This window comes from Heterocephalus glaber, unplaced genomic scaffold (genome assembly GCF_053883595.1).
Source record: "Heterocephalus glaber isolate CG9 unplaced genomic scaffold, H.glaber_assembly_v1.0 deba00001773, whole genome shotgun sequence".
NCBI classification, from domain to species: Eukaryota; Metazoa; Chordata; class Mammalia; order Rodentia; family Bathyergidae; genus Heterocephalus; species Heterocephalus glaber.
The window spans coordinates 12,359,070-12,380,202 of NW_028258463.1; the positions used below are offsets into that span (position 1 = coordinate 12,359,070).

At 51.0% G+C, this 21,133-nt stretch overlaps 1 protein-coding gene across 3 annotated transcripts; it reads right to left on the reverse strand.

Annotated features, from left to right (window-relative positions):
- Nucleotides 1-563: 563 nt before the first annotated feature.
- Nucleotides 564-21,133, reverse strand: Gjc1 (gap junction protein gamma 1). Of its 3 annotated transcripts, none has more exons than XM_004859195.3 (3): nucleotides 20,976-21,133; nucleotides 3,342-3,414; nucleotides 564-2,048 (listed from the first exon to the last, which is right to left on the reverse strand). In XM_004859195.3, exon 3 carries the CDS (start codon nucleotides 2,026-2,028, stop codon nucleotides 838-840), a length of 1,191 nt encoding a protein of 396 aa, XP_004859252.1. In that variant the 5' UTR covers nucleotides 2,029-2,048; nucleotides 3,342-3,414; nucleotides 20,976-21,133; the 3' UTR covers nucleotides 564-837. The 3 variants fall into 3 exon arrangements, with proteins under 3 accessions (XP_004859252.1, XP_021095902.1, XP_021095903.1); XM_021240243.2 differs by lacking the exon at nucleotides 20,976-21,133 and adding an exon at nucleotides 7,941-8,120; XM_021240244.2 differs by lacking the exon at nucleotides 20,976-21,133 and having other exon boundaries at nucleotides 733-2,048; nucleotides 3,342-3,474.

Sequence of the window (21,133 nt, forward strand, 5' to 3'; positions counted from 1 at the left end):
AAATACAAAAGGAAAAAACAAAAACAATACGTAAGTATATGAATGACTAGAAGGTTAAAAAAATTGGGTGGTAAGGAGGAAAAACTGCAACCTGATAAACACGAAACCTTTGCAAAGGGTGCTGTCCTAACTCCCTGAATGATGGGGACTGGCACTTCAAAATGACGACAGGAAGCAGCAGCTGTCAGGCGCCCCAGGCGGAGCAGAGGCCCTCGGGGCCACAAGGCCGGGGACACGGGCCGGGTGGCACCGCGGTGGCAGTGGGTGTCACAGTGGCCAAGCAGCTCCCGGGCCAGCCCCACTGAGTGGACTTGGGTGTGCGCGTGTGGCCTCCAGGGAAGCCCTGTGCTTCTGACGCTGGTGAACATCACGGATGTCAGGAACACGGGCCAGCTCCCCGGGAGGGAGAGCAGCCCAACTCCCCTGGCCTCCTGAAGCCTCTGCCTGGACAGCAGGCACTTGGAAGAAGTGAGCATCGGTTAAACTCTAAAGCTAGCGTGCAGCTTGCTAAACAGGGTAGTAACACTGGCCTAACAGGCATTTCTTGTAGGGATTTTTTTTTTAATATAAAAAAGTATAACTACAGTAGTTCAATGTACAAATACAAAAGGTTTTGTTAAAAAAAAAAAAAAGTGCCATAATACTGTACATACAAAACTGCTCCACAAGAATGATTTAAATCTCTCTCCCCTCAGGACCCGAAGCCGCGATGTCGCCCTGCCGCCCGGGGAACTCGCAACCCTCTTCCACGCTGCCCCCCCCCCCCCCGAGCGCTGAGCCTCCCCACGCAGCACGGCAGCCAGGCCGCCAGGCCGCCAGGCCGGAGGCCGAGGGCGGTCAGATCCAGACGGATGTCTTCCCATCTCCCGTCTTGCTGCTGGCGCTGCTCTTGTTGGAGCCGGCCTTGGAGCTGGCTCGGGCCTTCTTCTCCCGGGCGGCCGGGGGCTGGCTCTGCTGGTGGAAGGCCTGGATGGCGAGGTCTAGGCGCTCCTGCGCCAGCCGGATCTCCCGCTGTAGCGCCTCCAGCTCGGCCGGGAGCGGCTCCTCTCGGCTGCCGTACTGCTGCTCCTGGGCCGTGTTGGCCTTGTTCTGCCGGTAGGCGATCTTCGCATTGGACAGCTCGGTGTACTGGACCTGATCCGGCTTGACAGCGATGCTGTAGCCAGGGGGTGCGGATGGCGTGTTCCAAGTGAATGGATAATTATAAGCACCCGGCTCATCCAGTTCCCTCTGCTTGCTGTTCAGGGAGTCCCGGATGGTCCCGAAGCCCAGGTGAAGCAGCTCCCAGATGTTGAGCAGCAGACAGAGGCCCGTGACGCCATACATGATCAGAAGGAAGATGGTCTTCTCGGTGGGTCTAGAAATGAAGCAGTCGATCTTATGGGGGCACGGCAGCCGGCTGCACACGTAGAATGGGTGCACCTGGAAGCCGTACAGGAAGTACTGCCCTATCAGGAAGCCCACCTCGAACACCGTCCTGGCCAGCAGCTGCAGCACATAGACCTTCATGAGCCCGTCTTCCCGGATCTGCCGCCGGCCATCATGCTTGGGCTTTGGCTGGCTCTGCTCTTTGTTCTCCTTCTCACTTTCCAGCTCCATCTCGGGGTACATCATGGGGTCCTCCTCATGGTCCTCTTCTGTCTCCTCCAGAGCTCGGTGCTGTTTCCAGCGCATGGGGTAGGGCTTGCCCCGAGCCGCTGCCTTGCCGGCCTGGCCATGCTCCATCTTGGCGATCTTGTGGATGGCGTAGCCCAGGTACATCACGGAGGGCGTGGCCACTAGGATGATCTGGAACACCCAGAAGCGCACGTGTGACAGCGGCGCAAAGGCGTCGTAGCACACGTTCTCGCAGCCCGGCTGCTCCGTGTTGCACACGAACTTGCTCTGCTCGTCATAGTAGATGGACTCCCCGCCCACCGCAGTCAGGACAATTCGGAAGACGATCAGCACGCTGAGCCAGATCTTCCCGACGAAGGTGGAGTGGTGGTGGATCTCCTCCAGCAGGCGGGTCAGGAAGCTCCAGCTCATGGCGGACAGACCACTGTGCCCTGAGGAAGGTGGGAATTCATCAGCAAACACTGAAACCCCTTTTATTTTTGGTGCCAGGGACAGAGCCTCCCACATGCTAAGCTTGTACCCAGCACTGAGCAGCACTGCAGCCCCAAGCAGTATTGAATCTGAACCCAGTCAGAGCCAAGAGTGACACTTCAGCAGCCCCTGCCTGCCGGCAGTTACTCTCAAGGCTCAGGAGGGACCTCACCCACCACCTCCAAAGCACAAGTCCTCCACCCACCAACGCTGGCCTCGGCTCTCGGGGCCTAGGAGCCTGGCTGGCTTTCACGTCTTTGCCGGCTTGAAAAGCAAAATCATGGCCGTCTCATTACTGGGAGCACTGCTCAGGTACAGTACCTGGCTTCAATGCGTAACATCACCTCATTGAGAGAGAAGAAAACAAGGCACAGTCCTGGCGGTCTGGTCCCAGCCCCGCGGGACCTCCCCGGGCACACGGAGGCCAGGGTGGCTCTGCGGAGAGGGAGCTTCCTAGGACGCTCGAGCTCTGGAGCACTGGCGCCGGTCACAGGTACTAGAGACAGCGCCTCGGCAGCAGCCCAGGACTAAACAGCAGAGCAGGCGCGGGGAGACCACAGCTGAGCTGCACAGACAGAGACTCTGGCTTCTAGAAGCCCACAGTGAATGCACCTGGAGCAAACATTACTTCCCTAACTGTGCCTGCGTTCCACCTGGGGTGGAGATGGGACGTTCACTAACTGAACTGTGGAGAGTCAAGCTAATCCACAGCCAATCCATTTAAAACAGCATTTGGAGGGCCCGGGGATTTGGCTCAGTGGCTCAGCGCCTGCCTGGCAAGCAAGAGGTCCTGAGTTCAATCTCCGGCACCAAAAAATAAAAACAGCATTTGGGATTTCTTTTCTGCAGGTCGGCGGACTGAACTCCAGCTCCCACACACCAGGCAAGCACTGGGGCTGGGCTCCATCCCCAACCCTTTGAGACAGGGCCATTAAGCTGCCGGACAGCCTTAAACTTGGGACCCCACTGCCTCCACCTCCCTGGTAGCTGGGACTGCAGGGCTGTGCCACCGCACCCAAGAAAACAGCCTTTTTAGGGTTTATTCTGGGATTTGCAGATCTACGTCCAGAATCCAGGTTAGAGCCAACTCCGTAAGATGTCTGCGAAAGCCAGGCACTCAGAAGGCTGAGGCAGGAGAACTGCCCAAGTTTGAGGCCAGTCTGGGGTGCACAGTGAGACCCTGTCCCAGCACATGCATGAGCCCCCTTGTGGCCCTGTGCTGTGGGCTGCAGGCCAGGCTGACGTGCTCTTACCTGCTACCCAGAGCGCCCGTCACCCAGCTCCTCAGAGACGTGCAGCTTCCCTCACAGCTTTCCCAGACTCCCTCTGCAAGGGAAGAGAACAGAGTGGTCACAAGCATCCTCCCACGGAGAAGTCAGCCACCAGGAAGAAGCCAAGCTTTCTGTGTCACAGGGGTTGCTCAGGAGTGGCAACGATGCCACTGCCCCCTTCCCAGTGGCGTGAGGGGAAGCTGTGTGGCGGTGACACTCAGGCTTTGAAGTCACTGCATTCAGGGGACCTGAAGGGGACATGCCACTGTGATGTGAGGGGCCGCAGCAGGGTCCCCAGTTGGAAGCTGTGCCAGAGCCGGCCGCTGAGCTCAGCCCACAGCTGGCCTGGCGGACATGAGCTCCAAGGGAGGTGATTTACTTACAGACCGACAGACCGACCGACCGCACAGTCGGAAGGAAAACACCTGTGACCTACTGTGATTCCAAATAAACAGGCTTGGAGGGCTGGGGATGTAGCTCAGTGGTTCCACTGCCTGCCTCGCAAGCGCAAAGTCCCAAGTTGGATCCCCGGTACCAAAAAAAAAATCTGCTGAACAAATAAACAGGCTTGGAATGAAGCCTCGCTCTGAATTGCATTGAGGTCCCCAACTCTGTTCATTATTCAAAACAGTCCCCAGCTGGGTGAGGCAGCAATCTGGGAGGCTGAGACAGGAGGACTACAAGTTCAAGCCAACTTAGTGAAAGCTCCGACCTCAAAATTTAAAAAATGGAAAGGGCTGGAAATAGCTCAATGTGAAGGCCCTGGATTCAATCTCCAGTACCGGAAAAAGAGTCCATGAGTGTTGTGTCCATAGTAATTTAATACAGCTTTTATTATTTTTTAAATACCGAAAAGAAGCAGGTGTAATGGTACATACCTCTCTGAGCAGCTGAGGCGGGAGTGTTGCAAGTTTGAGCCCAGGAAACTTAGTGAGACCTTGTCTCAAAACAATAAAAAAGGGCTGGAGGGGAGGGGGCCCAGGGATTTAGCTCAGTGGTTCCACTGCCTGCCTCGAAAGCGCAAGGTTCCGAGTTTGATCCCCAGTACTAAAAGAAAGAGATTAAAAGGGCTGGGGAGGAAGCTCAGTGTGAATGCCCGGGGTTCAGTCTTCAGTGACGAAAAACAAAGTGCAGGCATCTACTTAGCATGTAAGCATCGAAATTTACAGTAACGAATCTGACACAAACATCCCACAAGTCACAAAGCTCACAAAAGCGGAAATAAATGATGCCCCGCACAGTTTATGGAGGTGCTAGGATTGAACCTAGGGCCCTGGCACTGAGTGACAGACCCAGCTTGGATTTTTGGTACCAGGGATCGAACTTGGGTCCTTGCGCTTGCGCAGCAGGCGTCAAAACCACTGAGCTAAATCCCCGGGCCCCAGCTCGTTTTTGAGTCCAGTCTCCTAACTGCTGAACTGCCCAGGCTGGGCTCGAACTTCCCTCCTCCTGCCTAAGTCTCCGGAGTGTGGGCTCACAGGTGTGCCCACCGCGCCCACTGCAGGCCGGCCGCAGAACACGGAGCCCCATGATGCTTCACTCCCAGACTCGCCGCAGGCTCAGGACCTCCCAAGCCTAGTGCAAAGCATTTCCCCAAGGCCTGAAACTCACTGTTTCTAGCAGGCCACAGTCAAGAAAACCCAACTGTCTGTCGAAGAACTCACCCTTCCACCCCTTGCACACAGACGCTGAGGTCTTTTCCTCCCTCCCTCCTTTCTCCTGCTGGACAGCTAGAGCTGGGCCTCAGCACCCCCACCCAGTGAGGACCTTCCAGTAGCGATGCCTGGGCAACGACCCTAACACAGCCCTCTCCGGGTGAGCGGAGCTGGCGGAGGCCCGCAGCCTTCTTGAGCTCTGCAGCAGCCGCCCCACTGCACCTGCTGCTGGCCAGGCTGCCGGCCTAAGAAAGCGGAACTGGGAGCCTGGCTCCTGTGAGCGCTGCAAGAGCCACAGCACCCTCTCCCTACTCCTGAGCGTCCCAGGGCTTGTGTTCTGGACCACAAAACAGCCCAGGGCAGGAGCTAACCTGAGTATTTGGTCCTCTGTAGGTGGCAGGTATAAGGAGTATTTCATTCTCTTTCTGTGGGGAAAAGAGTAACCAATAACAGTAAAAGAAGCTAACACACAGTTGGGTGTGGTGGTGCATTCCTCTAATCCCAGGTACTTGGGAGGCTGAGGCAGGAGTCTCTCAAACTGGAGACCAGCCTGGGAAAACTAGCAAGACCCAATATCACAATAAAATTTAAAATAAAGGGCTGAGGGTGCAGCTCAGTGGTACAATGCTTGCCAAGCATGCTCCAGGTGCTGAGTTAAATCCCCACTACTGCAAAAAAGAAAATGAAACATAAACATAATAGAGACAGGGAAATATTTTTAAAGACTAGAATTAAACTTTTAGAGACGTAGTGCAAGGACCCGAGTTCGATCCCTGGTACCAAAAAAAAAAAAAACAACAAACTTTTAGAGATGTAAATCACATCTAGGCTTAGATACTGCCTAAGACTTTAAACTTGAAAATGCTGCAATGGAAACTACTCAGAATAAAATGTGGACAAAAAACAAAAACAAAAAAACTAGAAAGAAAAGGGTATCAGTGAACTGTAAAATGACTAAGAGGCCTAATATATGTGTAATTGGCAACCCAGGAAAGGGAGTAGGCAGGAAAATAGTCTGAAGAAATGACAGCCCAAATTTCCCGAATTGCATTAAACTATAAACACACACAAGCAAGAAAAATTTAAAATCCAAGGACAAGAAAGAGGAAGAAAGGAACACCATAGCATATCATAACCAAACTGCTTAAAATTAATAGTAAAGAATGAATACATAAACACAGAAGAGAAACTTCAGATAAACAAGCACATTCTCACGAGGAACAGCACAAGCCAGGAAAGAGTGGGACATCACCTCAAAAATCCTGGAAAAACTAACTAAAGTCCTGGGGGGAAACCCAGAACCAGGCTGGGCTGCAGCTCTGTGGTAGGGCACTTGCTAGCATGAGCGAGGCCTTGGGTTTGATCCCCAACACTGCCAGAAAGACTCTAGGATTCTGCATCCTGTATAATCAGAGGCCAAGGAGAGAGAGGCATGAAAACACAGGGAACAACACGCAGGAAACAGAACACACGGGAAACAACACACGGGGAACAACACACGGGAAACAATACACAGAAATCAACACACAGGAAACAACACATGGGAACAACACATGGGAATAACACGTGGGGGACAACACACGGGAACCACACACAGAGACAACACACGGGAACAAGTGCCCGTCACAAGTGGGGCCCAGGCTGAGGCCCTGGGAGAGGAGGGTGTGGTGCAGTGCTGGCTGCAGACATGGGCACGGCTGCAGGACAGCACAGCTGCCGTCTGCGTGAGCCCACCTGAGCCCTGCCCCCAGCGCTCCTGGGACTTGCTCAGAGGTCACAACTGTCCAGGCTTGCAGGAGTGTGCAGGAGTGTCCTCGCCACAGCCATGTCTGGAGCCCACACAGATGCTTCCAGCAGAGCGACAACAGAACCGACTGCGGTCAGGGAGACAGGGCCGGCACCAAAGCACCAATGGACGATGCGCCTCAGGGAGGAGAGCAGGCCAGTCCTCGGTGAGCACGGCTCAGCAGTCATGGCTGATGGACCCAGGGTTGGGAGCAGGGGGAGGGAACACACAGGGTGGTGGGCACTGGCCTAACTGGCACCAGGCCGTGGGTCACACCCCCAGCCCTGAAAAAATAACAATGAAAATAAAGCCATGCACATCCGTAACACTAGCACCCGGGAGGCTGAGGCAGGATTGAAAATTTGAACTCAGCCAAGGCATCTTGGCAAAACCCTGTCTAAAAATAAACTGGCTGCAAGTGTAGCACAGTGCAAAGGCCTTGGGCTCAACTCCCAGAGCCACGAGGCAACTTTTTGGCTAGATGAGTATGTTCACACTCCTGAGTGTGGTACGGGTGTATATGGATCAAAACTCACCAAGCAGTAAACTTTAAATATGTGCAGTACAGTAGTCAATTATATCTCAATGAAATTTAGTCTTAAAAAAAAAAAAGATTAGCCAGGCATGGTGGTGCACGCCTATAATCTCAGCACTCTGGGAGGCTGAGGCAGGAGGACTGCAATTTTGAGTCGAGCCTGAGACTCAGCAAGGCTGTCTGAAAATCAAAAAGGGTGGGGGATGTAGCCCAGTACAAAGGTCCTGGGTTCAATCCCAGCACAGGAAGGGGGCAGGGTCTCTTAAAATTATGTAGAAACCGAAAGGTAGTACTACAAGCCACTGCTGTGATACTTGGTTTTGTTTATTTAAATGTGTGGCATTGGGAGTTAAACCTGGGTGCTCTTTCACTCAGGGACATTCTCAGCCCATTTAAAATTCCTTAAAATTCGGAGACAGTTAAACATGCAACCCTCCTGCCTCCGACTCCCAAGTGTTGGAATACAGATGTGAGCCGGCAAGCTCGACTAATGCCGGATCTGCTGTTCTTTTCTTTTCTTTAAAGGTACTGGAAATTGAACCCAAGGCCTTCACACTGAGCTACACCCCCATTCACACTGAAACTCATACTTCAGATCCTCTTACCTCAGCCTCCCGGAGTGCTGGGACTACAGGCGTGTGCCTCCACACCTGGCTTTCCTTGTCTTTACTGAAATCCTCACTTCAGGGAGCTCCTCGTTCACACACAGTGTCCCTTCCACCTCCCTCTGGACACTCCCCTGGGCACGGCGGCAGGGCGCCTGGACTCCACAGGACAGTCCCGTGGATCTCGGGGGACTGCTTTCCTCCCTACGCCTTGGACGCACGGCCCCGCCTTCTGGGCCCCCAGGGCGGAGGACACGCTCCACCCCACCCACCGAGGTTCCTGCTGCGTGGGAATCTCAAACTGGGTCCCCAGCTCCCCTAAACAGGTCTGTGAGGAAGACGAGGCCACTGTGTGTCCCGGGGCCTCTGGGCATCCGAGTTTGGCGTCTCAGCCATCACTCCTTCAAACACTTCCTGGCCCTCCCGCCACGGTGCCCAGGTCAGTTTTTCCTTCCACTCCTCAGGCCTGGGCGGGTTCCCACATCCGCCTTCCGGTTCACTCTCCTGCCTGCACGAATCTGCCTCTGATTCCCGGAGTGTTTTCATTTCAGTCATTGTCTTTCCCAGCCTCAGGATTTTTCAGCTAGAAGTTGAGTTTTCTATCTCTATTTCCATGTCGTTCCAACATCACTTTCTTCACACCTTGCTTTCATTCTTGAGCATCTTTAAAATCGCTATTTCCAAGTCCTTGTCTGGTAGATCTCCTGCCACCCTTTTTCAGGGACAGTCTGTGGACATTTCTCCCCTCTGGGTTGTTTCTTTTGTTGTTTTTGGTTTTTTGAGACAGGGTCTCCCTATGTAGCCCAGATTGACCTTGAACTCACAGCTGATCCTCCTGCTTCAGTCTCCTGATTACAAGCATGCACCAACACACCTGGCCATTTATTCCCTTGGAATAGGCTCTACTCCTGTTTCTCTGTATGCTTTGTGATTTTTGTTGTTGTTACTGATGGTGGTACATGCCTGTAATCAATCCTAGCACTCTGGGAGGCTGAGGCAGGAGGGTTGCTAGTTTGAGCCCACCATGGGTAACTTAGAAAGACTGTCTCAAAATTTAAAGAACACGCTGCAGATATAGCTCAGTGTGAAGGGCCTGGGTTCAGCTCCTAGTACTGCTAAAACAAACAAAAATACATGGACAACTGAATCTAATACAGGGTTACTCTGGAAGTCAGATTCTTACCCTCCCCCAGGGTTTGCTGCTTGCTTGCTTGTTTGTTTGGGGTCTTTGAAGGTCCTAGTATATAATCTCTGGCTCCCAAGTGGGCAGAAAAGAGAAAGCAAAGGGCAGGGAGGAAAAAGTCCCTGGAAGTGAGTCCACCCGAGGGATGGAGCCCCGTGTCCCAGGGCAGAGCAGCCGACTGCAGAGCCCACAGCCACCAAGGGCAGAGTGGGAGGCGGGCAGCTGCCGGGTGAAGCTGAAGTTGACCACAGCCCCACTCCAGGACGATCCGGGCAGACTCGGCTTCTCTTCCTGCTCTGCCATCTTTTCAGAATCTTCCTATCAATTTTTAATGCTCATAAAGTATAAAAATCAGGAAACAATTTTAAAGTAGTGATGTTCTAAATGTTTTGTCAATACAACAAATAAATATAAATGATTGTAGCCAAATTTTAATCTCCTAGTTAAAAAGTGAGACCCAAAACCCATTAATAAACCAGCCTATATTTTAAAATCTTAATTTCTTGTCTAAACAAAACCAAAATCCAGGATGAACTAAAATTAATTTTGTAGAACAGTGATTCTGAGCCTTAAATTTTGTGAAACAGAACAAGTACTCCTAGCCAAGAGACTAACTCTGGAAGGTGATCCAGGCACTTCAAAAATGATTTCTCTCCATATTTTTCATTTGTGAAATAAATGGAGACCATCAAATAAGATGGTTTCTCAGGCCAGGGATTTAGCTCAGTGGTTTCATCGCCTGCTGCCCAAGCGCAAGGACCTGCGTTCAATCCCCAGTACCAAAAAAAAACAAACAGAAAAACCCATAAATTTCTTTTGGGGCTGGGGATTTAGCTCAGTGGTTCTGGCGCCTGCCTTGCAAACACAAGGTCCCGAGTTTGATCCCCGGTACCAAAAAAAAAAAAAAAAAAAAAAAAAAAAAGACGGTTTCTCAGGTCCCTTGTATTACCATTTGATAAAATTATCCTGGCACAGTAAAATACACAGAACAACTGAAAACCTGTTTGGAATTCAGCACTCTGGGGACAGGAAGGAAGGAAGCAAAGTAACAGCAGCAAAATTAAACAAAAACAAGATGTCACATTTTCAGAGAGACATTTCCCAAACAGTCACCCAAACATCTGCAGTGGGAATGCTCTCCAGAGTTCCAACACTGACAGTGGAATTCCACAGTGAGGATTCGCCTTCTGGGTATCCTGGCTCCGAGAGGCAGCCAGACTCATCCAGTGACCCAAGCCTGGGGGGCAGCTCTCCGGGCAGACAGGAAGGCAGTGCAGGGTTCGCAATGAAGTTCGGCTTCACTGGAACGTTTTAAGTGGCAGTTAATTCCACATGAGCGATAATAGATGTTTAATAACTAGCTGGTGACAATTCCTAAGCAAAAGCCTCCTCAGCTAACTACAAACAGTAATCAATGTGTTTATAAACAAGAAAACAATTTATTTTCAAAGAGCTCCTGATGATGGACAATATTTGGAAAGCACAAAACATAATTTATTGTGAATCAAATTATAAAGCCTCCCGGGAAGAGAGTAGCTTCAGATCTTGGCCCAGTCAACCAACAAGGAAAGAAAACGCAGCATTGTGGGCTGAAGTGCCGATCTGCTCTGGCAGCACGCCACGCTCCTGGGGCTGCAGAGCATCCAAGAACCAGCTTGAGGAAGGAGCGTGGGCACCCGGGATAAGGCGGGCATGCATGGCATTGCAGAAGCGGCTCTGGCTTCACACAGGACGATGGTGTCGGACACACGTCCCATTCAGCCAAGGGCTCTGAGCAATGCCCAGTGAGGGAAATGAACACATCTGAGGCAAAAGTAAGTATGCATTTCCAGTTCTACCATGTTTATGATGCTAAGTCCCACAGAGCACCGTCAGGCAGTGCTGTGGGCGTGGCCAGGCAGCTTTCTGAGGCTGAAATCTCGGCTGTCTTCATGGAGAGCTTAGCTGGGCACAGTGGCACACACCTATAATCCCAGCTCTCGGGGAGGCTGAGGCAGGAGTGCAAGGCCAGTCAGGGTTACATGGGAATTCAAAGTCACCTGGGCTACACAGTGAGACCCTGTCTCAAAAAAGAACGGCCTGGGGCCAAGGATGTAGCTCAGTGGCCCCACACCTGCCTGCCTCATAAGCGACAGGTCCTGAGTTCAATCTCCAGTACCAAAAAAAAAAAAGAATCTCACATAATTTATGATATAACCCCATTATAAAATATATAACCATTACAATTTTTTTAGAACAGAGAACACAAAATTCAAATGTCTACAATTATATATACAAAATTCAAAATTACGAGGACAAAGTCAAATGAGCCAGGTGTGGTGACACACCTGTCACCCCAGCTCTCTGGGAGATGGGGCAGGAGGAATACAAGTTCAAGCCCAGCCTGTCTCAAAATAAAAAATAAAAAAAGAGCTAGGATGGAAGCCCAGGGTTCATGCCCCAGGGCCACAAAAATAAATAAATAACTATCCAGGTACATAATTACAGCACAAGTAGAACCCGCCCAGGCTGGGAGAGAATAAGGACTATAAAATATTCTAAAATTAATTTGGTGATGGCTCATAGCCTGTAGATACACTGAAAACATTACGTCAGACACTTCAAATGGGTGAGCTGTATGGTATCTCAGATGTATCTCAGTAAAGCTGTTTCTGAAAACACTACTGTCCACTCTGGGCTTACTCCCCAGTACTGCTAAAAATAACCAACTACACAGAATGGCGACGTCCGAAACTATCCAGTGCAGAGGCACCTGCAGAGGCCAGCCTGACTGACCACAAAATCACACCGAGGCTGCGGGTTCTGTCGGGTATGGGGTGTCCCAAAGCCTACAGAGCAGCTACGCTGCACGTCTTGGAGCCTCCAGTGATACAAGCAGCCGGCTGCAGCACGCATGCCCTAGGTTCCCCCACTGCTACAGAATGTTCTGAGCATGCCTGGCCTGTTCCAGGTGTGATAGCCCAAAATACCATCCGACATTACCAAGCGCTCCTCGAGTAGAAGGACTATCTCCCTCCTGCTCAGAGCTGCTGGCTTGAGACTGGTGTAATGGCACTGCTATGTCCCAGTACTTGCTTGGGTGGCCAAGGCAGGACCACTGCAAATTTGAGGCCACCTAGGCTAGCACAGCAAGACTGTCTTAAGCAAACAAACAAAAAGGCAGGGAGATCATAAGTTTGAGGCTAGCCTGGGGTGCACATCAAGATCTGTCTCAAAAAATGAACAGAAGGACTGGTTTAATGGTTCTGATCCTTACATAAAAGGAATAACACAGAATAGACCCTTGTGTTGTAAGCATGAAGAACACTTGGCCTGTCCACTCTCTTTACCGCACTGCCATTGTGTGATCTCAGGTAACCGCCCTGCTGATGGCATCTGAGCAGTGTCCAGTTTGGAATGATCACAAGCAATTCTCTGAACATTCTATGTCTTCTGGTGAGTGTGTGTGCCCTTCCACTAGTACCTGCAAGCAGACTTGCTATCCTCGGGCACACGGGTCAGTGCTCCGTCAGCAGCTTTCCAGAGGTGTGGTACTTCAAGGCGCCGTCTCCACCTCTGGTACTGCTGCTCGCTAATCTTAGTGGAACTCACCGGCACTAAGACCAGCTTCCCACCCATCACTCTTCTTCTGCCATCAGTGTTTCTTACAATAAACACACAGCAAGGTTTGCTTGCAACAAAAGCCCTCTGAGAAATTTTAAGAGTAGGTTAGGGTCCAAACTTCATAAAATTTGCACATATTCTTAAAGAACTAATTAAGGAAGGAATCATGGGAGAGCAGAAATGCAACACCCACGCCTCGTTATTACATTATGAAACAATCTCAGGCTTTGGTGTACTTAGTATACCCTGGTTACAGGGGCCTGAGACAGAACTTATGTAAAATTGCATTCCAGAGTAAAATGTGGGAGAGTGAGCCCAGGGGGCAGCCTTTAATCTGTGCCTCAAGCCCCACACGTGGGGCACAGCTTGTATCCCAGCTGCCCAGGAGGCTGGGGGGGGGGCAGGGAGGGGAGATATGATCACAGATTCAGGGCCAGGCTGGTCAACTGAACAATGACATCCTGTCCCAAAACCATTTACTGAAACCACTTATTTGAAAGAACCTAATAATGGGCTGAAAATGTGGCTCGGAAGAAGAGCACTTTTTAAGTGTGTGTGAGGCGCTAGGTTCAATTCTCAGCAACCAAAAAAAAAAAAAAAAAAGACACACATCAGAGGATGCTAGCACTCGTGTGGTGTGTGTTCTGAGACAGTCTCTGGCTTTATACTTGGAAGCCTCTACCTCTCCAAGAGCCAAGGCTGGCCTCACACTGTCTTCCTGCCTCCTAAAAGTAGCGGAAATCACAGGCAAAACACTTCTGCCCCAGTTACAGCAGAAACAGAACCACTACTGTGGAGCAAGTTCTACCTGCAGTTCCAACCACTGAGGTGCTGTACACCTGTGCCCAGCATTCCCAGGACTGACGGAACACACACACACACACACAATGACGACAGCGACAGCAAGTTCCAGGAAGCAAGACCCTGTCACAAAAATGATACAAAACAAAACAAACCAACAAAAAGCCCAGTCCAAGGAAGAGAAATAGAAATGGGCCTTTTGTTTTGTTTGGGGTACTGGGGATCAAACCCAGGGCCTCAGGGTGCTAGGCAAGAACCCTACCATTCAGCCAGGGTGCTAGCACACACCTGTAATCCCAGCCCTTAGGAGACTGAGGCAGGAGGGTTGTGAGTTGAGGTCAGTTTGACCAGTTAACAAGACCCTGTCTCCAAAAACAGGGGGCAGCGGAGAGGGAGGGTGTTGGGACAAAGCTTAGTGGTAGAGCAACCCTGGGTGTGGTTTCCAGTACAGCAAAAAACTTGTTTGTTTCTTTTTACCAAAAAACACCTCAAGGGGCCAGGGATTTAGCTCAGTGGTTTTGCTGCCTGCTGTGCAAGCGCAAGGACCAGAGTTCGATCCCTGGTACCAAAAATTAAAAAAACCAACACCTCAAGCACCAAGCCACACCCCAGCCCCTTACATGAAGTATAATAAATATGAAAAGATATTTAGCCTCCTATGTAATTGAGGCTGACAAACTAAAACTGCACCGTATACCCGCTTTCATCTGTCCCACCGGAAGTCACTGACCCTGGGCTAGCAGAGCCCCAAAGGTGGACAGAAAGGCTGTGCGCCAGGTAGGAGGCAACGCTTCTCCTGCAGAGCCCTGGAGGCCCAGCAAAGCCAGGTGGCACTGCTTCCCAAGCAGGAGAACCTTCCCTGCGGCTGCCTCAGTAACAGGGGCAAACAAAGGCAGCCAGGAGCTGGGTAAATCTCTGGGTTCACACAAAGAAGGACAGAGCAACTACAGCACCTGTTAGACCAAAGAAGGGTGGCTGCGTGAGAAGAGCGCAAGGAGCAGCTCACTCGCCCTTCTACCATGTGTCCTTCTGGAGACAGCCCCCGCTGGCCTCGCAGGCCCCGGACGTACGAGCCTCTTGCTGGAGTGCTGGTTACAGATGTGCCCTGCTATCGACCCTCTTACACCTTCAAGATCTCGCACTACACGACACACTGCCTACTCAGAAACCAGGGGCTGGGGCTGTAGCTCAGTGGTAGAGCCCTTGCCTGGCAAGTTCAAGGCCCTGGGTCCAATCCCCCACTTGGCGAAAGGCATCTCACCACTCAGGCCCCGAGGCTGTGCGGACTTCCCCACCACCATCAATCACTGTGTGGGCTCTATACGGCGCTGCAGGAGAGCAGGCTGCAGGACTCATGCTCGCGTGAGTATCTGCCTCCGACCCAGCCCCCGATCCACACGTGACAGGAAGGAGGCTTCCAGGAGAAGGATGAAAGCTTCACCATCAACGTCACTGTGCCAACAGCTCTGAAGAACCCGGTGGGCATGCGAAGAACTGTCCATGGCTGAGTGAACTATGCACCCGGGCTTGGAGACGGTGCCGCTCCTGCACAGTCAAATGCTGAAACAGGGATCACACACATAACTACAACTGTAATACACCCTAGCCAGGCTCACTGGTGCACCCTGTGATCCCAGCTACTGGAGAGACAGAGGCAGGAGGGTCTCAAGTGTAAGGCCAACACAGGGTGATTTTGTGAGAGCTTTCTTTCTTTTTCTTTTTTGGTACCAGGGATCAAGCTCAGGACCTTGCGCTTGTGAGGCAGGCGGCACCTCTGAGCTACATCCCCGGGCCTCGTGAGAGCTTTCTGAACAAAAGAGACAAAGGGCCAGGGATGTAGCTCAGCAGCCCCTTGGTTCAATCCACGGTACGGCAATAAAATAAAAATGGTGACGCACCCCATAAAAGAGAAGTGCCGGCTATAAGAAGAGTATATTTGAGGGGTCTCTAAACTAGCATAAAAGAGCAGAAGGATTTCCACAGAAATGCTACTTCAGGAGGCTGGGAAGAATAAGGACCTGGCTTGCAGGCCAAGGAATTAGCTACGGTATGTGCTAAAAATATCCCTGTGGCTACATCACACAGAATTTTTTTTTTTTTTTTTGAGACAGGATTTCACTGTTCAGGCCAGCCTTGAACTCACTGTATAGCCCAGGCTGGCCTCCAATTCTTGGAGAGCCTCCTGCCTCAGCCTCCTGAGGCAACTTAGCAAGATCCTGCCTCAAATAAAAATGAAAAGGGCTAAGAACAGAATGTAGCTCAGTTCAAAGGCCCTGAGTTAATCCCCACTACCAAACGAAGAGAAATAGGAAAATAAACAAAAAAAGACAATTCTAGGGCCAGAGATTTAGCTCAGTGGTTTCACCGCCTGCTGCTCAAGGGCAAGGACCCGAGTTCAATCCCCGGTACCAAAAAAAAAAAAAAAAAAAAGACAATGCTAGCTGCCCTGAAAAGAGTAGATGAGTGAGTATACATTAGAGACACATACATATACACCAAAAAGATACAGAAATAGAAAAACAATAGGGGGCCAGGGATTTAGCTCAATGGCACTGTGTCTCCCTTGAAAGCACCAGGTCCTGAATTCATCCCCGGTACAGAAAAAAAGAAAAAGAAAGAAAAAAAGAAAAATCGAGCTGGTGATTATCACCAGTAAAAAGGGGCTAGGGGCCAGGGATTTAGCTCAGTGGCACCAGGTCCTGAGTTCGATCTCTGGTAACGAAGGGGGGAAAAAAAGGTACTAATTCAAAAAACTTAATCAATTAGTTTTTTTAAAGGTACTAATTCACATTTGGGCCAGGGACATAGCTCGGTGGTGCCTCCACATGCCTCGCAAGTGCAAGCTCCTGAGTTCCATGGAAGAGGATGACCTCAGCCAGAGGACAGGATCTCGACTGTGAGGGTAACATTTACTTCAGCTGCAAGGTGGGACTCACTACAGCATTATTACGTCCTCACAAATATGGTGTTTTACTCAGGGGTGCTGTGAACTGAAGCCAAGGGTTTGCTCAACCATTGAGTTTATATTCTCAGCCCTTTTTAAAATTTCTTATTTTGAGACAGGGTCTTGCTAATTTCCTTAGGCTGGCTTTGAACATACAATCCTCCTGCCTTAGCCTTCTGTACAGCTAGGATTACAGGCATGTACCCTGCATAGCTTTTGGTTTTTTTCCTTTTTTGCAGTACTGAGAATTGAACCCATAGCCTTTGCACTAAGCTATATCTCTAGCCCCGCCCCCATTATTATTATTTTTTAAATTCTGAGAGGGTCTCACTAAGTCACTAACTTGCCTAGGCTGGTCTCGAACTTTCAATTTCCTGCCTCCCCTCCCTGACTGCTGGGATTACAGGTATGTACCAGGTGCCAGCTATAGCTTTGTTTTTCTTCTTTTTTTTTTGGTACTGGGGATTGGACTAGGGTCCTTGTGCTTGCGCAGCAGGCGGTGAAACCACTGAGCTAAATCCCCGGCCCTGTTTTTCTTTTTTGGTACTGGGGCTTGAACTCAGGACCTTGCGCTTGTGAGGCAGGTGACAGAACCACTGAGCTAAATCCCCGGCCCATGTTTTTCTTTTTTAATAAAAGCTGAATGAGGGGCCTGGGATTTAGCTCAGTGATTCCACTGCCTTTCCCACACCACAAGGACTTGAGTTCCATCCCCAGTACCAAAAAGCAAAACAAAACAAAAAGCTGCATGAGGAGCCAGGTATGCTGGTGCTCCTTGGGAGGGCAAGCTCCTTGGACCAACCTCCCAGCTACTTGGGAGGCCCAAGACAGCAAGGTCACAAGTTCAACCATAGCCTGGGAATTCAGCAAGACCCTATTCTCAAAAAAAAAAGAGATGGAGCTGCAACTCAGAGCAAACCCCAGTCGAATCCCTAGTACCATAAAAGGTAAAAAGAAAAAAATATTAAAAAACAGGGCTGAGGATGCAGCTCACCAGCAGAGCATTCGCCTGGGGTGAGGCCCTGGGTTTGATTTCTGCATAGCAAACAAAACAAAAAAATGCAGAAACCATCAAAAAACCCACTGCAGTCTCAGGAACTAGGATGGGCAGAGTGGGAACTCTGACCTCAAAAAATAAAAGGCCTGACTTCATCCTAGCTTTGGGGAGGCAAGTCCAAAGCCACCCTGGGCTACACAACAAGACTGTCTTCAAAAGAAAAGGTCTGCTGGGTTCACTGGCACATGCCTGTAAGCCCCGCATTCAGGAGGCTGAGGCAGGAGGATTGCTGTGAGTTTGAGGCCAGCCTGGGCTACATAGTGAATTTAAGGTCAGCCTGAATTACATAGCAAGACCCTGTCTCAAAACAAAACAAAACCCACAAAAAGAAAAGGTCACAGACCTCAATCAACAGTTGATAGAGCCACTTCATGAAACAGTACATGAAACCACAGTCAAATTCACTTAAAAGCTCAATTTAAGTTACCTCTGAGTATCTGAGGTACCGAACCAGTAAGCAAAATCTCAGCAGGGGGTCTGTCTGGGTTACAGATAAAAATTTAAGAGTTTTCAAAATATGCATGGTAACTGGGAGCACAGAACAGTAAGTCTGGAGTGGGCAGAGAGGAAGACTAAGACAGAGATCCAGTGGAGATCTCCGGGAGTAGTCAGAGCAGGAGAGGAAATCAGAACCCAACAGAAGACAGCATTTGAGGGTGAAAAGCTTTGAACCTAAATAAACAGCGACTTGGGATGGGCATGATGGGTTAAAGGGGCTCCCTAAAGCACAGCCCTGTTCTACTCTGAGCATTTCCCAATGGGGCATCACTACTCATTCGGTAAGTAGCAGTACACTTAGTCAAAACTGAGAAGTCCTACCCAGACACAGATGAGAACTGGTGTGACTATCTAGGAGCCAAAGGAAGGGGACCTCAAGCCCTGGGCACAACCCCGTGCCTGAGCAAGACCCTGCTCAAAAAAGTTAAAGGGCTATGGGTGTGGCTTAGTGCACAGGTCCTAAATTCAAGCACTAGTACTGAAAGAAAGTATTTTGAGAAAAAAACGTAGTGTTGACTTTTGCTGCCTCTAGCTCAGTGCCAGATGTATAAGTAATTGATGAGAAAAAACAAACATTCACTGGGGCTGAGGCGAGGGTGTGTTTCAGCCAAGTCTGTGTCCAGCATGACAGGGGCCCTAGGTCTTCTCTCCAGCTCCAGAAAGGTTTGCTGAATGAATGGGTGACAGAACATTTATTTCTTCCCTTTGTTTTTTGGGGGTGTGTGTGGCACGTACGCACCTGAGTGTGGTACTGGGTATTGAACCCAGAGGCTTTTACACTGAACTTCATTCTCAGCCCTATTTTAAATATTTTATTTTGGGCCCAGGGATTTAGCTCAGTGGTTCCGCTGCCTGCCTCGCAAGCACAAGGACCTGAGCTCAATCCCTGGTAGCAAAAAAAAAAAAAAAAATTTATTTTGATACAGGGTCTTGATAAATTGCTAAATTGTCCAGGCTGGGCTTGAACTTTTGATCCTCCTGCCTCAGCCTCCCAGAGTGCTGGGATTACAGGTGTGCACCACCACATCAGCTGCACTAGAATATCTGGCAATATATCTGCTCAAATTGTGTTAAGCAGTACAGCCTCAAAAAACACTTCAACTCTGAGCTCTACTCATACATTCCTCAGAAACTTTATTTCTTAAAAGCAAAATGCCATCTATACAAATATCATCTCGCCCAGTTTTAGGAAAATCCTTTGGATAACATATTCCACAGGTCTAAAAGACAAATCTGCCAGCAAATTTCATCAGTCAACTGCACTCTCTGGAAAACTCAGTAACATACTGCGGCATGTAAGCCACACCGACTGCTGGTCATTCATTCTTAAGATAAACAATCCTTTGGGGGGGCGGGACCAGGGGTCGCACTCAGGACTTTTTGCTTTTGAGGCAGGTGGCCGCACCACTGAGCTAAATCCCCCGCCCCAAACAATCCATTTTACATACGTCCTTATTTTCCTCAAGTTAAACTCATGAGCTGTAAAGAGCATGTCTAAAAACAACTGCTAATATTTAGCTAAACAGTAACTGTTCAGAACTGTTCTGTTTTGTGTATTGGGGACTGAACCTATTGGGTACTGAACCTAGACCCTTCATACCAAGCTACATTCAGCTTTATTATTTATTTCTTTATTCTTTTTTTTTTTTTTTTTTTTGATGGAGAATCTTGCTATGTAATTCAGGCTGACCCTGAAATCACTGTGCAGCCCAGGGTGGCCTCGAACTCCCCGTGATCCTCCTGCCTCATCCTCGAAAATGCCAGGATCACCGGCGTGCACTACACCACCCAGCTCCTCAATCAAATTTTTATCAATATTCTCAACAGGATCCTGCTGAGTGCAAAATTAAATAATTATACCCCTACCTGCACTTAACTATCCAGATTTCCCGAAACACACACCCTCCTTAATTCTGAAATGTGAACTTCAAGTAAAGCAAGTTCCTCGGAACACATCACTGAGCACTGAATTCGTCGGGCAAACGCTCTGTATTTATTCAGAGCGCCGCTCTGGGTTTTATTACTTCTTGCATACCAGATCCAATCACTGCGGCTACAGCGAGCCTGCAGCTGGGAGAGAAGGGCGAATGAAAAGCCGAGCCCCGCATTCCCTCCTTTCGGCTGATTTATAAAAACGTTAACCAACAAAGGCTAACAGCCCTTAATTTACGATCGCTGTGTTAGAATTCTGTGATGTTCTTAAATAATCTGATCTACAGGCTAAAGCCGTCTATTTTCCGGAACGAAATAGAAAAGTTCGGGGTCCTCTGCTCCCGCTTCACAGAGTCGGGAGGCCCCGGGGAAACGACGCCCAGGTTGCACACCCCGAAGTCTGAGTCCTGGCTCCCGGGCAGGGTGCTGGGGCCTCGGGGGTGCGCCCGCGGGCCAGGCCGAGCCAGGACACCCGCGCTGGGAATCGGGCGCGCTCCGGTCTTCTCAAACGCCCGGCTCGCGGCGCTCGTGCGGACCCGGGGCGGGTCGGCAGGCTGCTGGCAGAACCTCTGCCAAGCCCGCAAGGACCCGCGCGTCCGAGCAGGGCCGGGCCGGGGCGGGAGGGTCTGTGGCCCCTCTGTGGGACTCCCCGACTCCGCTTTCCGCTCCGCGGGAATCCGAGCGCCTTCGCGGGCACATCGCGGCTCCGGAGCGGTTCCACCCGAGGGCCCGGGCGCGCGCGGCACAGGCGTCCAGGTCCGGACCCCTCGGCGGGCGGCGATCGCGGGTCCTCGCCGGCCCGGGCCCCACGGAACAGCAGCGTCCACGCCTGTCCCCGTGGCCCGGGACAAAGCGGCGGCCGTTCCGGCGCGCAGCTCCCGGCTCCGGCGCACGGAGCAGCGGACAAAGGCCGCCCCCTCCCTCCGCTGGACGACGCGGCGCCGCGGGGCCTGGGGCGTCGCTCCCGCCCGAGCCCCTGCCCCGGCCCCGCCGACCCCTCATTCCGGCGCCCCTCACCCGGCGGCGGGGTCTCCCGGGGTCGCCTCCTCCGCCGGGCCTCCGCCCGCCCCGCCGGCCGCCGCCTCATGAGCCCCGCGTCGCCATCGCCATCGCCGCCCGCGCCCAGCTCCGCCGCTCGCTCCGCCGCTCTCGCCGCCGTCTCGGGCTCCGTCTCC